At 36.4% G+C, this 18612-nt stretch overlaps 1 protein-coding gene across 5 annotated transcripts in view; it reads left to right on the top strand.

The window, feature by feature from the left end:
* The window catches only part of LOC125651521 (obscurin-like), a 65070-nt gene that overhangs the window by 11916 nt on the left and 34542 nt on the right, over positions 1 to 18612 (top strand). For 2 of the 5 annotated variants that reach the window (XM_048880151.2, XM_048880150.2), the window contains exon 2: positions 16901 to 17400. The exons of 2 other annotated variants lie outside the window; for them this stretch is intronic. In XM_048880151.2, coding sequence (XP_048736108.1) covers positions 17292 to 17400 — 109 coding nt within the window. In that variant the 5' untranslated portion in view covers positions 16901 to 17291. Of the gene's footprint in view, positions 1 to 15643; positions 17401 to 18612 lie in introns of those variants that run through there. One more of the 5 variants, XM_056165489.1, reaches the window with a different exon arrangement.

Genomic DNA, 18612 nt, shown 5'->3' with positions numbered 1-18612 from the left:
TGAGGCCAATCTCACAACGTCAGGGGACCTGGGGCCAATCTCACAACGTCAGTGGACCACATACCAATCTCACAACGTCAGGGGACCTGAGGCCAATCTCACAACGTCAGGGGGCTTGAGGCCAATCTCACAACGTCAGGGGACTTGAGGCCAATCTCACAACGTCAGGGGACCGGATTCCAATCTCACAACGTCAGGGGACCTGACCTCTCCCTTATACAAAATATATTACGTTATAAATCTGGAAACAAAAACCATATTCCAGTTATATAAATCTGGTAACAATCAAGCTTGACTGTCACTTCGAATTTCAAACCCTCATTGCAACTTCACAAATGATGTCCATTTTAAGTTTTGAACAACAATGTACTGCTTCCTTTTTTGAGGGTTGCTGGGGTTAATATGTTGTCGTGTAACTATAAGTAAGTAAATAAATTAGACCACATAACATTACTGAATAAAATACTCCATTAATCGGATTTATTCAGAATGCTAAAAACTGTTTTCGCAAACTGTATAGAACATTTCTTAAATTCTCTTGACAATTGTTTATTAAATAATGCTGAATCCAAGAACACGCGTGTACAGTCAAAATTCATAGATAACGGTCGTGTCATTTAGCTCCGGTGCAATCGGAACATCGATATGCCTTTTCCACCAAGTCGAGAAGAAACGGAAAAGACCGACCGATGTTCCGATTGGCTCCGGTGAAAACGCACAATTGTGCATGCTCAACCTGACTTTTCCCCATAGCATCTGGTTCAACGTGGCTTTATAATTTTTCTGAGTGGACCTCGGGGTCCACGCAATAATGTGCTTCCTAAAGAGTTGACAATAACCACAAAACTCAGATGTGATAGTCTTTAGAAACAACGAGTATAAAGAACAAACTTCCACCAGAGTTCGTTTGCTCACAAACCAAACTCTTCCACTTAGGCATTATGGGATAGCGATTTCTTAGGCCGCGTATACTGTGACGTCACTGTAGAATGACGAAAAAACATAACGTCAAACGTAAACAACTTTCAAAACAAGAACGTAAACATCAAGTTCATTACTTTACACAATAATCTGAACAGAGTCTCCCTACTTTTTAATGATCTTTTGATCATTTTATGTTTAAAATAAAAGCCATACTTTTATATTAATGCTCTTAATATCAATATCTTCAAACCGTTAACTGCGAACTACTTCTTTAGTGTTATTTGCCTGCGTGATAATCGCGGACTCACAATATACAAATCTGTATATTGTGGTGCGTCACATAGGAGAGGTCTATTCGTAGGTGACGTAATGAGGCCTCGGCGGGGAGTTTGGTATAAAGAATAATATGATTTTTAACGACGCGGAGTAACATTGTCTTCGCAACGAAATGGAAACGGAAGAATTAAATACATTGTGGCGTCAATCCTAAGACATCATATGGCGCTTATTTAAACACTGTACGATATAAAGAACGTTGATAAAGTCAAATGAATCAATCAAATTGCGTTTAACTATTGAAATTAATATATAGATACTAGTATTACATATTGTCATTGGTAAATCATTGCTTTACAATGTATTTTCTGCGCATGGCTTATACTATAAAAATTTGACGATGGAGAAGCTGAAATCATCCCGTTTGTCATACAGTTGAGTTGTCAGTTTGCCGTTAACATCTGTTCAATAAAATATGCAAGTATGAAGCAGATGTGGAAGACTCTGTGGGGTCTTTCGATATTTCCCGAATTGACATATCAATGAAAATGATTATTGTTTTAGATAAAACGTCGTCAGTATATCTAAATGTCGAGTTGAAAGCCACAACAAGGTATTTCTTCTTCTCATGTAGAAGTTTTTTTAAAAATAAATTATTCCTTGTAAGAATAAAATATGAGGTCAGCTAATAAACGAGGCTCGCACAAAAGACTGTAGGAAGTACTGATAATCAAATACTATGTAGATATTGTCAATGAGGAACTTCATCATCTTTTTATTATCAACTTCAGAGTATTTTTAAAATTCATTGTATATATACTAACATGGGATTTTAAAAGATATTAATGTGGATTTAGGCACAGTTATATGTTAATCTTTCTATGAAACCGTTAAATCAATGTAGTATCTATGCCCCCGTTATAAATTGTCAGGGTATGTAATGTTTTCGTTGCGCCATTCGGTTGGAATTGTTTCGATGTTTTCTTTGCTTTGTTGTCAGGTACTGTTAACATTTTCACCATGTAAGTTGTATACACTATTTATATAGAAATTGATGAAGTGTAGATACAAAGTCCCCTTTTGAGCTATCTTTAGTTAAGACCCCTGGGTTTTGCAGTATTCATCAATTACAATTTTTCGGACTTTTTAAGATGTCACCCATGTCACTATATCTTACCTGCGCACACAGAAGATGTATTGCTATCTCTTGTGCTTCTTCGTACATGTTAACCTTGTCAGATTTTGATGATAACATGGTGACCAATATTATACAGATATAGGGTTTGTTGCTGCAGCGATTTTACAAAAAGGTCCAAACTTCTACATAGGCCTATATATAATTATAATTTATCTTTTCAGTTCTTCCTTTCTCCTGTTTTGCATCCTTCAAACAGTCCGTATCAATATCCTCTGTGGTGAGAGATTCAGACTCCGTCGCGAGGCTATATACATGTGTATGTGTGTGTGTGTATACATATATATATATATATATATATATATATATATATATATATATATATGAAATTGTATTAAGTCTTTAATCGTTTAGCAGAGTGGATGCATATTTATGCTCAGGACAAACGGAATGATTTCAACTTCTCCATCGTCAGTTTCCCATATTTATGTAGTAATATTCCATTGTAACCTGCAAATGGTGTTTATATCACTTAGCTAATTCGATACGCAAGAGCTTGTTCTGCGTATGATCAGTTTTCAAATCGAGGCAAGCTACTGACAAACAAGTTGATGGTGCAAAGGTTTCAACAGTCTCGATTGAAGTCAGCATTTCGCAAATTATATGGTTGTTATAACAATATAATTCGTCATTACAACCTATCATTGGGTCAAATGCTGTGTGACATGTTTCATACCGATTGTTAGGCCGTTCTTGGCACACTGATTTTGACTACAGATAACTCCGTTTATACCTGATCAGGATATAGGGCTCACGGCCGGTGTGACAGGTTGACAGGGGATGCTTACTCCTCCTACGCACCTGATCTCACCTCTGGTGCGTCCAGGGTTCCGTGTTTGCCCAACTATCTATTTGTATTGTTTATAGGAGTTATGAGATTGATCACTGTTCGTTATATTTACCTTTAGGCCAGGCGTTAGTTTCCAGGGTAGAATCATGTTCAAATTAAAAGTAAGAAAGGGAAAGCTGAAATGAAGCTGGAATGTTCAAATGACCGATATATTTCTGTTTTATTTCGGAAGTAACATGCTTTACATATTTTGTGTCTTCGTGAAGGTTTTATTACCGGTCGCGGTAGCTCTGTGGTAAGCGTTCTCTTCGTAATCGGAGGTTGTGAGTTCGAGCCCCGCTCGTGCCACGGCCACGACATACTTAAAAAGTGATTGCTCCTTCGCCAAACGTTTGGCATTTAGAAGAATCATGGGTCTATGGGATATGGCCTTTAAAACGGGGGTCCCGTGTCGCGGCAGGCGTTGGCACGACAAAGAACCCTCACAGCTTATGACGTCTAAGTATGAGTGAAAAATTCTCGACGGGACGCAAAAACAAACAATAGTTAATCAATCAATCAGTAGTTGTATAGGTATTAATAAAGAATATATCGAGGAGAAAGCAGAAATTGACTTCTATCTCTGTAAAGTACTTAAGTAAAAGTGTCAACAAAATAGACAATGATGTATTACATTAATCAGATGTAGCTCAGCAGGTTTTCAGATTGTCTGATCGATAGACACCACGTCAGAATCTATCACAATGCCATAAGATGAAAATACAGAGAAGGGGTTCTTTTCCCCTTTTCATCGTAGAACAGATTCATACGAATTTATATATAGGTATGAGTTTGCAAAATCTATACTCGGTAATCCTACCATCAACTTTAAAAGCTTAGAAACGATTTTCTGAATTAAATTAAGAACTTTTTAGCATAGATTTTTGAAAATCCATGGGATAATTGATATGCGGAAAGAGATTCATATTATGTTAGCCTTTCAGAATATTACAGGCTTTTAACAGTAATGAGCCTGAACGTGTCATAATGCATTCCATTTTAACACATTAACAGCTTTAAAGGTAACGTAGAGGTCTTTATTGCCGAAAACATCCGGCTCACTTTGTGTGGATTGGATACGAAATCCAGAGATATTCAATTAATCATACCTTTGGGTGAACTTACTGTTTTCAATTTTCTTCTTATATAATAATGAAGACATGGTATTTAAAAAGGAAATACCGAGTAAGCAAAAAATCTTAATATTACCTACAGATAGTAGGATTTATTTCCATCCCAATACTGAAGAGTCCAAATGACTGTCGAATTTTAAATGAGAACTATTAAACTGATTTGAAAGAGAAAATTGAAATTAAAAGATCTATTTTTTCCCAATGAATCTTAGGGCGCGCTTGATTTATGTAAACCAACCACAAAATGTACATTTTTCCGTAATCAAGTGTAAAGGTGTACAAGTTTTGGTGTACACCGCCTACAGGGCATTTGTTGATAAATGCACTGAAAATTTTAATATATATTTCTCTGCATATTTTGTTAATTTTAAAGTATAAATAGAAGGATAATTCCAGTGTATTATTTTTTTTTATCATTTACAGGAGTTCAAAATGTGTTCAAAGAATAAATGAATACTATTGATATTTCATACAACCATAAAAATATAAGTCTGGCGCCAAAAAAATTATGGCGTATAACTTGTTATTTTTTAAAAATGCACATAAAAATACATTTAAAAAAAAGAATCTTCAGTTCTAAACAATGGAGGATATATATACTAGCAATTATTATTATTATTATTTTTTTTTGGTACTATATTTGCATCAGAATCGTTCACACAGAAACATAAAACAAGAGATCCATATTGAATATACTACACTACACCAAATAAGGTGTAAATCGACTACACCAAGTGTACACCGGTGTATATAAATCAACCGTTCCCTTACTTCCAATCCCTTTCCTTTGAATTTATTCTATTTACAATTTTGTAAACAATAATACGACTTTCCGGAATGAAGTTACCTTAAAATTCTGTGTAATAGTATTTTAAATGAGTTGTTGCATCTTTCTGTGCTTCTACAACCCCTACGTCCAACATTGTGGGCTATAATCACTCACCTGCTTCATATTTCGTTGTCAGTCATACAGGTTAATTGCAACGACTTTCAATAAATCTTTATCAATGCGTGATCTTATTTTTCTTTGCTATATCTAGTATTCTTTTTTTAAATCAATATAAGACAGCACTATGTTTTAAGTGACTAACTTAAAAGTAAACTAGCTTTGCTTGATCATTGGATACAACGATTTTCTTAACAGCAGTCAAATCCCTTGTCTATCATCTTTGTCAACACCACTTGAACCGGGGAAATGGTAAGATTCATATGTGTGTAATTTAATTAGTGATTCGGAAGGCAGGATAGAGTAAGACCTTAACACCTCATAAAATCAATTAACACATTTCCAGACTAGAAGAAAATGTTCAGACCAAAACCGTTTACACTACAGATAAGTCAAATGTCATGCTTTAGCACAAAAGCAAAGGTGTAGTACCAGTATTCCAACTTTTAGTCAAGGTTTGGCCGATTGGTATGCCTGAACTTCAACAGTCTGAAAAGTGGCACGTGACTGAAATTAACAGACGTTACATATGCACGTGTTGTACTTTGTTAAGGCGTACCGTTCGTTTCAATTATGCTCTGTCTTGTCCTTAAACTTAGTTACACTCTTCTGCTGTCGTAAAATAACCATTATTCACCTCTTTACGATAGTTTTCAATTCTGAACATCTGCTTCTTTGTCAATATTTTTAAAATTTTTATTAACTTTAGTTATATTATAGGGAAAGACCCAAACTCAGTATAGGTCTCTAAGACAATTGTTCAAATACATAACACTTTTGCTTTCAAGATAATCGCTGTTTTTCAAGTGATTGAAATGAAGTTAGATTTACGGTGTCTAATCTGAATACACACAAGCTTTAAAAACTGCACATTAATAATCTATGGGTATTTATGTGCCATCTGATAAAGAAAAAAATTATTAAACATCCAAAAAATCATATAAAATGATTTACGAAATGATGAAAAAGAAAAGGATTTTTTTCAAAATATACCACTCCACTCAAACCTGATAAACTCACAACTTCATATTAAAAGTTCTATATGACCAAACGACGGAAGTACAGAAATTCTCGAGAGAAAATGGAAATCGTTTCATTTAGAAATTGGCGTGAACAGAATTTCCATAGGTTCAGTGCACTTAGTGGTGACTTTTGACAGTATTGAATTCTACAATTCCGATTAATACAGCATTACAAAGTCTAACAATGACGACACCTTATTAATATATCTGGTGCCTGTTGCAGTGTTAGCATAATGAAATGTAGCCATCGGAATAGTTTTTTCTTTATTTGTGATTTCTATATAAGACATTGGTTGCCTGATTAGAACCAATTTATGCCACCTGCGCCTGTTCTTCGATATTGATAAGAATCCTTAATGTCGAAGACACAACACATAACTTCTCATTACTGGCTTCAAGGGACCCTAACAATTCGCTGGTTGTACGGGACCTAGTGCAGATTAAAAATCGGTGTTTCTTTGCCTTGTGTCCAATTCATTTTCATTACAGATGTATCTGTAATATTGATTAACATCCAGTTTGCAAGTCATGGAAATTTTAGAATAAAACGTCAAAGCTCTGTAAAAAGAAAAATACAAAAGAGAGAGTTCGGCTTTGAATTACATGTACTTGAGTCATTCTTTCCTCAACTACCACATCTATCTAGTTTTTATTTTTTAAACGTAATATTTTTGTTACATCCCTAGTGGGTCCTAAGTAGATTAGAATAGCCAGTCGGGATACCAATCCAATATGAACGTCGAGACCACGTCCAAAATTATCGTCGCTGATAATGACGAGATTCTTGATTAATGATTTCATTCCTTGATTTAGAACTTTACGAAGTTTTACGATTGATTGCCTCCCCTGCTAACCCAGAAATATCACGTGCAGCGATTGGGGTACGCCTACACTATACAAATTAATTCTTAGTAAATGCTATGCACGCCAAAAGTCAATTACTCGTTCTTTTAATTATTAATAAAAATTATTGAATAATGATGAATAAAAGGAATTAAAGGCCTATTCTATTTTGGGCTATTTTATAATTGTACATTAGGTCGGAAACTGTTCTGTATAGAGAAGTAGACAGGTATAGCCTATATCCACTTCTTTTCGTAAACTTTAGAAAACGAGGAAAACCGAACAGGTGACGCTTTACGCTTCGACCAACGTTTCTATTCATCTGCTTGGATTTACGTAATGGGCAAGTTATTTCCTAGCTTTAACATTAACGCATGCATCTGTCATGAGGAAATCAACACTTACTCGCTGTTAATTCATTTCACATGTTCTCATACAATGTTCCTTGGTATGGAGACAGTAAAGAGAGATCATCTTTTAATCAAAACCTTACAATGTTGGTGATATATTAGAATAAGAAAATGTTCATGTTCATCAGTTCATTCAGAAGACAAACAATCTACCAATAAATAAAGGTCAAACAGAGCTGTAGAGTCACATCCAACTTATTGTTATCGACAATTCTCATCTTTGAATTTTATTACTTTGCAAAGCTATCTAGCTACTTCTCTTTGTCTCATGGTTCTGACTGACATATACATGTACCGGTGGCGGTAGCTCAGTGGTAGAGCGTTCGCTTCGTAACCGGGAGCTAGGTCTTGAGTTCGAGTACCGCTCGTGCCATGGCCGCGTCAAACCTAAGACATACATGTAAACATACATATATGTAGGTATCTATTGTCCCTTCACCAAACGCTCGGCATTTAGAAGTGAGAATCACGGGTTTTTCGGATGTGACCTTAAAAACTGCTGTCCCTTGTTGCGACAGGCGTTGGTGAACCCTCACTGCTACGACCCTGAGTGCTAAGGAGTCTAAATGTGTGGTACTTCACCTGCAGCTGGTGACGTATCAATATGAGTGAAACATTCTCAACGAGACGTAAAACAAATAATCAATCAAGCTGTTTCTGTCATATATACTACTCAAAATTTGATAAGGATCATAGATATTTTTCTGTTTAAAAAATTAATAACTGCATAACTGGCAATATTGTGTCCAAGTGAAATCAAAAACGACTTCAACAAACTTGCACGTGCATTTCATGTCATGAGAAATGCGTTTCTCATCACAGTTTATGCTTTTGCTACCATTGCACGATTTTCACTCAGGCATCGGTGTCTGATTCTTTCTAAAATTTCAAACTCACTTGAGTGTTTACACTACGTTTATCAACACAATCCCCCCTCAACGTGTAAGGCGTCACCTGACGACAGAACAACTGGGCAGATGTATTGGAATGCTTGACGCTGGCTATTCACAACGTGACGTTGCAAATGCACCAAACGTCAGCCAGAGCGTTGTAAACAGGGCCTGGAACCGACAGCAAACTTTTGGTACAGCAGCACACCGACATGGGGGTGGTCGTCAGAGGTCGACAACCCAACGCCAAGACCATTTTGTGGCTCTTCAGGCACGACGTCATCCCTTCTGGACAGCAACAAGCCTACGTAACGACCTCCTGAACGCCTCGGGGGTGAATGTGTCCACTCAGACGATACGGAATTGGCTTCACAATGCAGGTCTCAACTCGAGAAGGGCATGTGTTCGAGTCCTTCTGACTGTTCGACACCGGCGGGAGCGATTGGACTGGGCTGAAGATCATGTCACTTGGACACAGAACGATTGGGTTCAAGTTCTGTTCACCGATGAGTCCAGGTATTGTTTGGACTTTACAGACAGGAGACACCAAGTGTGGCAACGACAACGTGAACGTTTCCACGATGCCAACATCAGTGAACATGACCGTTATGGTGGTGGTTCCATCATGGTCTGGGGTGGAATCAGCAGGGATGGAAAAACAGATCTTCATGTCCTGGAGAGAGGAACAATGACGGGGGTGCGGTACCGGGATGAGATCCTCGATGTTTATGTCAGATCCTACGCTGGTGCTGTTGGCCCTGAGTTCATCCTGATGGATCATAACGCCCGTCCTCATCGCGCCAGGATGGTGGAGCAGTACCTTCAGCAGGAGACAATTGTCCGTATGGACTGGCCAGCGCGCTCGCCGGACTTGAACCCGATTGAGCATGTATGGAACATGCTACAGGTTGCCCTTTCACGCCGTAGAGCACAACCCACGACTTTGGCAGAGCTCGGAAACGCCCTCGTGGAAGAGTGGAACAACCTTCCCATTGGAAACATCCGGGTGCTTATTGACAGCATGGCTCGACGTTGTTAAGCCGTCATTGATGCAAGGGGAGGCCATACCCGGTATTGACACTTCATCGACTAAGTGTAATGATGGACTATCCCCAAAAACTGTAATTCTTTCTCTGGTTTGCTGTTAACTTTTTGTAATGAAATGCCTTTTGGTGTTGTTATCAGATTTCAAGCATTCCGTATTGATAAAAGTTCATGCCGTTCATGAATTTTCATTCATAACCTGAGTAAACACGTTTCTGAGACAAATGTATGTCTTTTGTTATTTTAGTGGTAAATTACACACATATAACCTAGTGATCCTTATCAAATTTTGAGTAGTATATACATTAGAACCATTTAGATTTAGTATTCCTTGCGTGAGACATTACATACTTGTTCCGGGACAGCTGTTCGATGTAAAAATAGAACCGGATTTACTTAACATATGTTTAATATCTAGGCACTGTTCATTGACATCATAGACAATTGCTCCTTCAACAAAACTGAAGATAGACATATTCATATCTAGTGATCCATTATTCAAAAAATGAATTTGTTAAACAACACTCTGATCTGTTGGAATTCCCATGGGCACGAAATTTGCTCATTGGTTAGCTGACCTCTTTTCATATTCATATGAGGCAGAATTTATACATGAGAAGAAAATCTCTTGCTGTGATCTTCAACTCGACATTTAAATATATCGACGGTGTTAACTATTATCTATTCACAACATATGTCGATTCGATATATCCCAATGAACTAGAAATAAAAGACACCACAAAGTCTTCCACATATACTCCGTACTTAAATATTGTAGATGTTAACGGCAAACTAGCAACTCAACTTTATGACAAAACGGATGACTTCAACTTATCCGTAGCCAACTTCCCACATGTATGTAGCAACATTCCATTATCACCAGCATTTGGTGTTTATGCCCCTCAACTGATTTGATACGCAAGAGCTTGTTCTGCGTATGATCAGTTTTTAAATCGAGACTACTGACAAATGAGTTAATGTTACAGGAATTTCAACAGTCGTTTAAAGTCAACATTTCGCAAATTGTATGGTCGTTATAACGATCTAGTTTGCCAATACAACCTATCATTGGGTCAAATGCTAACTGACATGTTTCATACCAATTTTTCGGTCGTTTTTACACACTGATTTTTACTGTGGAATGCTCCGTTTACCTGATCAAGATATAGGGCTCACAGCGGATGCTTACTCCTCCTAGGCACCTGATCCCACTTCTGGTATATCCAGGAGTCCGTGTTTGCCCATCTTTTAATTTTGTATTCCTTGTAGGAGTTATGACATTGATCACTGTTCGTCATCTTCAATACTACAACTTTCCTTTTCAGTAGTGGTTCAGGAGTGTATGATAAAAGGTTGTAATTTGCAAGTTTATTTGTTGTGTTTTCCTCAAAGAAACGTGACAGTTACGGGTCTCAGGAGAAATGATTGCGGTAAAGTTGCCAATTTAGAAATATTTTTGTTTTTGGTTGAAAATTTAAATGTCATTACTGATATATATATAGCAATACATGTATTTACATTTTAAATATTTTAGCCTTTGATATCTCTACAAATTGTAGTATTAGCCATTCTATCATAAATGCGTTGCAGTAGTAAACAATGCGCGTATGAATACAGATAGATATAGTACATATATAAATAGATATAGTACATATATTTTAACAGCTGTGGATTTCAAGAGAAATGTAAATATAAGAAATAAACTTCATTTTTGAAAATACACAAGGGTATGAATTGCGACGCTGCTTCACGCTGGTTTGTAAACCTACAACGCCCCTGAAAAGTATGTCGGCATGAAGCGCCGCAGTTCATATCCTCATGAATTTTCAAAAGTGAAATTTACCTTTCAAATGTGTAATTGGAGAAAATTTAAGACCGGAAATCGAATTCAATATACAGGCAAAGACATTGTGTGTGCGATGTTCATAAAATTTACAAAGAAAGAACAATGTTGTCGACTGCATGTTCTGGTCAGTATTCTGTCAGTGATGTTGTCGGCTGCATGTTCTGGTCAGTATTCTGTCAGTGATGTTGTCGACTGCATGTTCTGGTCAGTATTCTGTCAGTGATGTTGTCGACTGCATGTTCTGGTCAGTATTCTGTCAGTGATGTTGTCGACTGCATGTTCTGGTCAGTATTCTGTCAGTGATGTTGTCGACTGCATGTTCTGGTCAGTATTCTGTCAGCGATGTTGTCGGCAGCATGTTCTGGTCAGTATTTTGTCAGTGAATATGAACTCTTTAGATAAATTGTAGATACTTTTGTGGAACATAGATGGAGATTTTATTTTACTAACATTGCAATGCTAGTATGCAATAGGTTGGGAAACAAAATTATTGGCATGAGGCAGTTTTACGTTCCCCTTCTACTGAGAGCCGCAATTAACACAACTAAATATCGTAAATGTGAAACATAACTGTCCTTGATCGACAGAGTGTATAATTTTTGGCATGTGGTCGTACAGTACAGACAGACTGACAGCATTATCTCGCATTTTGAGTTCATGAGTTGAATATTCCGACAATTTAGATTTTTGTTGTGATTGCATGTTAACATAAATAATGATTTATCTTCCATGTCAGCATAGCCTGTTAGACACAGATTGGCAGAGGTGTGCTCACACAAACTACAAGAAAAAAATAATAAAATTATTCTATTTATATACCATACATTATCGGGAATATGAAATTTTATTTAACTACCCCCTTCTCCCCAAATCATATTTTACGAGTATAATATCTAAGGGAAATGTTGGGTTTTTGTTCAATAAATTGTTTATTATACCGAATCCAGTCATTTTCAAAATATTTCCTGTTGCAACAGAAATTAGGACTTGGATGTGCTGATTTGAGTATATTGTCATTTGATGTGGCATCACAATTCTTATTTGATATACCTCTGACGATTTGTATTCAGTAAAGAAAGAGATGGGGATGCTAGCTAAAATATACTTCTATGGGTTACGCAGAGTTGGAATAAGATATTTATGCCAGGGAAATATGATACATTGTATTTATGTTCACCATGCACATGATAGAATAAGCCCATCAGATTAATTATTTCATAGAATCTAACATGTACGAGATATCATACAATTACATGTTAAATAATTTACGATAGAACTACATTCGATGAAACGATGAAAAGAATGAACTTCGTATTTTCCTGGAATAAAAAAACCCACTCTCCTTCCCTCTGCGGAATCTCTTTAGCATACTACGTGTAGTCTTTACCGTTGAATACGTAGTAAACAGGCATGTGACCTTACGTCACAATGCATAGTTTGTTTGTATCATAGGGAATAGAAATAATGGAAGCATGGGGGTAATTGCGTAATCGGCCTCACCAACCACCCATGCTTTCATTAGTCATATTTTCATCTATCCCTCATAATACACACAATCTAGATATCTACTCCTCATATCTATATATTGTCATTCAACTTGGTTTTTAAAAACCCCATACATGTATGTTTAGGCTTTACCATCAAGTTCATTTGTCACTTGCACATCACAATGCTTTTATATAATTTTTTTTAAGATAAGAATTGGTAACGAAACTAAAAAGGATTTACACCTGGCTACAAAATAAAAATGCGTCTGACCACAAACAATACGTAAATAAGACATTCAAGCATGGTGTCAAACGGTTTGCAAGTACTATCATTCATATGCTTGTGTTTTGTTTGTTTAACGTCCATTCGAAAAAATTGTATTCAGATGGACTTTAGGTGAAGTGTCATAAATCCTGACTTATGGTGCTCAAGGCACTTCCGCTATTAAGGTCATACCGAAAGATGTCATACTTTATTTCCTCCCTTAGGAGATTATGAAGAAAATACATTTACATCAATATAATTACAAATACATGTACATACAAAGAAAGAAAGAAAAGAGAAAAACACATTATGTACACAATATAAACAAAAATAGAAAAGAATAGGATATTCTTAGTTGTACACCTCAACAGATGAGTACATATGGTAGCAGATGTCCCTTTTAAAGCCAAAGCATATTTAATATAGATATATTTACTGCAGTGAGCATCTGTAGTATAGGGCTGAAGTGCTGCGCACCAATTTAAAGTTCAGCAGACGGAATGATGTGGCGTCCATCTTATTTAAAGGTGTAGATATTTGGCCACCAAGAAGAACAAGGTACCATTCATATTCCGAGAGCCCACAGAGTTCTGCACACAGTTCGACACTGAAGTTATTAGCGATGGCGTTCCACCACTGTTCTCGTATGCTGGCGGTACTTAGACACAAACAAGACGAGTGACAGAAAACATCCATGAACGAATTACCACATAAATGACAGAAATGAACAAGGCCATTTACATGCATACCTGTATATATTTTGCATATGAATTTGCAAAGTTCAATGTTACCTAATTTCCAAATTGTGGCAGGTTTTATATCTGAAAATATTTGTCTGAATAAATGGAAATCCGGACTGTTCATCCTCAATTGCCGCTGGTCTTGGTGATACAATGATACGGTATTTCTGGATATCCTTTTCCAGGATAACTTATCTGGGAAGAATCCGTTGTCAAGCCATGTACTTATATAATTGGTAAGATTGTATGTTTGCAAGGTTTGAATGATATCTGGAATAAAACCATATTGGACTTCTGAAAGGTTTTGCCAGTAAGAAAATAATCGAGTCAAGAATATTTTCTTTGGTAGAGTGTTTATGTCCATTCGACAGAGCCTTCCTAAGAACAGTAGTTTTCTTGTATCTATTTCTGCGCTGATGGGCAATACATCAAAAAGTGACTCACATATATCGGATCTGCATAATTTTGGTAAATTTAGAGATTTTTTGCACACAAAATGTTGAAAAATACAAAGGTTTTGGCGGTCTGAACAGGTCATATTATTCCAGAGTTCGCATCCATAAAGTACTGTAGGCATAACGATTGTTTTATATAAATGAGATACAGTCATTGGGTTGAGAAAATGGGATCCTATGTCAGATAGTGCAAAAAAGGATTTTCTGCCCTTTTCGCAGGTTCTTCCTATTCTTTCAGAAAGTTGGAATTTGTGATGAATCACGATACCTAGGTGGTTATAGGATTCTTCACATGGAATCGATGATTGTCCCAGATGCCAAGGAAAGTTGTTATCCATTTTACTCCTCTTACCACGGAATTTCACTACGCACGATTTTGACGCATTGAAGGAAAATCGCCATTTATTCGAATATGCGTATGCAATATCTAACAAGTTTTGGAGGGCCATTGGAGATAATCCAATGCAGGATATATCATCTGCCAATGAGGGACAGCTGCTCATAACATTAAGGATACCTGTATTAGGACTACTTAGCTCTAATTCATCAACAAGATCGTTAATATAAACAAGATATAAAAATGTAGACAAAACACCACCTTGTCTTACACCTTGATCAACAGAGAACCATCTAGATTGAGTTTGATTTACAACAATAGAGCTAGATGTTCCTTTATGACAGTTATTAATCAGTGACCAGGTTTTACCTTTTATTCCAAGTTTGTAAAGCTTTAACATGAGGCCATCCCTCCAAACAGTATCAAAAGCCTTACTGCTATCCAAAAAGCTAACATAGACATTGTTGCCTTGTTCTATATTATGAAAAATTGTGTCTTGTAAATTAAACGACGCGGTTAAACAACCTAGATATTTATGAAAACCTTGTTGTTGAGCATTTGGGAAATGTTTTGATACAAGAGTTGAGTTTGAGATACGAGATAGATAGGACTTTAGGTGAAGTGTCATAAATCCTGACTTATGGTGCTCAAGGCACTTCCGCTATTAAGGTCATACCGAAAGATGTCATGCGCATGACAAAGAATTAGTCACTACCTACCTCATAGATTTGATGTGGCACCGGGATTGAGAATTAGTCACTACCTACGTCATAAATTTAACGTAGCACCGGAATTGAGAATTGAACTCGGTCCTCAAGTTTGCGCTGCGACCGACCTATGACCACTGGGTCACCGGATTGTTACTTGATATTGAGCATTTAAAAGGTTTAAGTCTTTTTTTGCGGTCTAATGTAATATTTCTATTATATTAGATGATATCAGTAAGTCATTCAGCGAATGGCTAAATGAAGAGACTGTATCAATCTTCATTCTCGGTTCATACGCCTCTCTACCACAGAACTACAGAAATTTATAAAAGACTGATAACGTAACTCTGTCTAAATTATTGTACTTCTTAACAATTTTTATATTAAAATACATCCAGAGATCCAAGGAGTCATTCAATGAAGACTATCACTTGGTATAGCATAAGAATTTATTGAGTGATACTTGAGGCTGATCCTGGGATTAATTGGAGTTTTACATAAAGTGCTCTTCTTTTAATCATTACCAAAATTCTTGCGCGAATCTTAGCTAGCCAAAGATAACGTTGTATTCCACATCAGATTTTTAATACATGTATTTATCGCATATACGTGTAGAGCTATATGTCTTGTAGATGACACTTTCAAGTGGCTATTTGGCACTTACGAGTCTTTCATGAATTTCAGAAATGAGGAATCGCTGTTCTCATCCTAAGTAAGAGAGTAACCACTGGAACTTAACAAGAAATAAAGTGGATACAGCTACCCACATATCATTAAAAAACTTTTAATATTTGATAGCAATTGAACGATATAGATAAAAGCGTGTTTGCTCTTTACATGCCTTATCGCTTTATTTCTGTCTACTTATACAGCATTTCCAAATGTTTAATCTTCTCTCCCGTGATCAGTGATTTTACAAAACCAACAGCGTGATATCGAAACAATAGGATAAAAGCGAAAAAGTTAATAAATTATGCAGGTAGATGTGATTATGTATCAATTGCTAGTGTTTGATGCCACAGCTCCCCTGGCACTGAGATACAAGATATAAAAAAAAGTTTTCGTTATGAGAATAGAAACTCCACGAAGACGATACTGAGTGAATTATCGGCTGAGTTTTCCAGCACATGGCTATTTCCTGCAACGTTCTTTCATTCAAAGGTTTGGCTTCCATTGCAACGTAACAGAATATAGATGGAGTATTTTTCATAGTATGGGTTATAGCGTTTTGGGTGGAAAGTGGTCCCAGTGTCAGTCTAGTTATTAGTGTAATTAATGTGAACAGTGCATCCTTTACCTTTGATCACTGACGTTGTTACAAGCGATGATCCATAATGCGCACGGTCTCCAATGCTGCAGAAGTTTCCAATGAAAGAGCGTAATAAATTCATTGGAAATTGGATTTTTCAATTGGCAGTATTTCTAATGTCATTAGCGATATCTGCTTTTTAGCGTTGAAATATGAGCAGAAGTTGTCAGTTGAGGTACAAACACATTCAGAGAAGGACATAAAATTTTAAAACACTCGTTGTCTGTTGATTGAAATTTCAGACATCTACAACCAACCTGATACCTAAATTAGACGGTGCCAATCAAGAATCCGTTTATTGGAGACTTCCCAAAGAGAGGCAAATTAGAGTGAGAGAACAACTGCCGAGGAAGGGCGATAATTCCCAGTTTTTATGACCTGGGTTTTAGACCCTTGTGACAGAGCCTGTGTTAAACTGATTGAATTTCTAACCTAGCTGTGTTTGGGGATAAAATACTAATTTGCAAATCCTCAACACAGTATCGCATCGTATTGATGTTCTGTAACTCAGCCTACGACAGGAAGTGCGAGTTCGTTGTTGTGTTTCAAGAACTGGACTATTTCGACTATGTTCATTGACTGAAATTAAAGACATTTACAAGGTGAACTCTATGATATCAAACATTGGACAGGATGAATTTTCGTAGATGTCTCCGAAAATGTTTGAATTTTGTTTTGTGTACAATTCATTCCAAGGATTTAGAGTGGATTTTTCTGATTTCCTTCCTTGTCTCCATTCCAGGTGAGTTTTTCTATATAATCAAAAAGAAGACAACCTATAGGAAACTTATTTTTATAATCTCATTTTCTTTAGGATTTGAAATATATAGGTTGCTTTTTAAAGCTCTGTGAAAGAAATATATTTAGCTTTAAGCCAATCTAATTTATCCCGGTTATCTTATCACAACATAAGCGTCCTAGTGTTGATTAATGATAAAGGTTTATTTTATCATAACCCACAGACCCAACTAGATTGTATTTAGTACTTGTGACGATGAAATATTGAATAATAACTAAATTTAGCTTTAATGTTCAAGCAATTTCATGAATAATGAAAGAATATTAAAGAAATAAAAACCCAATCAACTTGTACAATTCAAGATAAATTACGCTCGCTAATATTATATCTTCTCCGTTTTTTTTTTCTTTGCTAAATTAAGAAGAGAGCGGTCCGAACCTATTCACAAAGCTTAATGGTGTTCATCCAAAACCTCGACCCAAACGTACAAAAACTCTTTCGTGACACGAACATGGATGTTGAATATGGGAGGTAATAATTTGATTCCGTAATTCTTTTAGACTCCTAAGTAATCAATAATAAGGATCTAATCCCTACTTGCCCCCATTATAGACAGATCTAGAGGAAGGTCAGGCGTGCTTTAGGAAGTTAGTAATCGCAGAATTGTTCAATTTATGATTTCTTTTGCCGGTCTGAGTCCTCGGACAATGTCAGAAGTTAATGTCCCGTAAAATACAGCTACAATCAATAGGAGGAATAGGGGTTACGGCCAGAGATCGGCCGGGAATATCTAGACCAACCAGGAATGCCTCAAAAATGATATATGGCTTAAGCCTTCTTTTTAGAAAAAATATCCTTCTTATACATGTAAGTTTGGTATATGCAATGTAGATCAATCAATGATCTGAGTGTTGCAATTATAACAGTCTGAAGACGATTACTTTCAGCATTGTTACGTTATGGGAAAATATTTGTGAACGTCACGAAATTTTTTTTTTTTAAAAAGTGATCATGAAAAGCATCCATAAATAGTTATTGAGATAATGTTAAAGGTATTAATTTTTGCCTGAATCAACATTCCGTTTACTTTTTTAAAGAACAGCTTTATAAATAAATCTTTTGCGATACTCCATTCCACATCACACGATTAATAGGTCGATGTATGTAGAAATATCCATAGGACGAACGATACTCACTAATATAGAGACTACTTGA

The sequence above is a fragment of the Ostrea edulis genome, chromosome 5, assembly GCF_947568905.1.
Source record: "Ostrea edulis chromosome 5, xbOstEdul1.1, whole genome shotgun sequence".
Lineage (NCBI taxonomy): Eukaryota > Metazoa > Mollusca > Bivalvia > Ostreida > Ostreidae > Ostrea > Ostrea edulis.
Note: the sequence above shows the minus strand (reverse complement) of the source record. Positions and strands in the feature narration are given on the sequence as shown.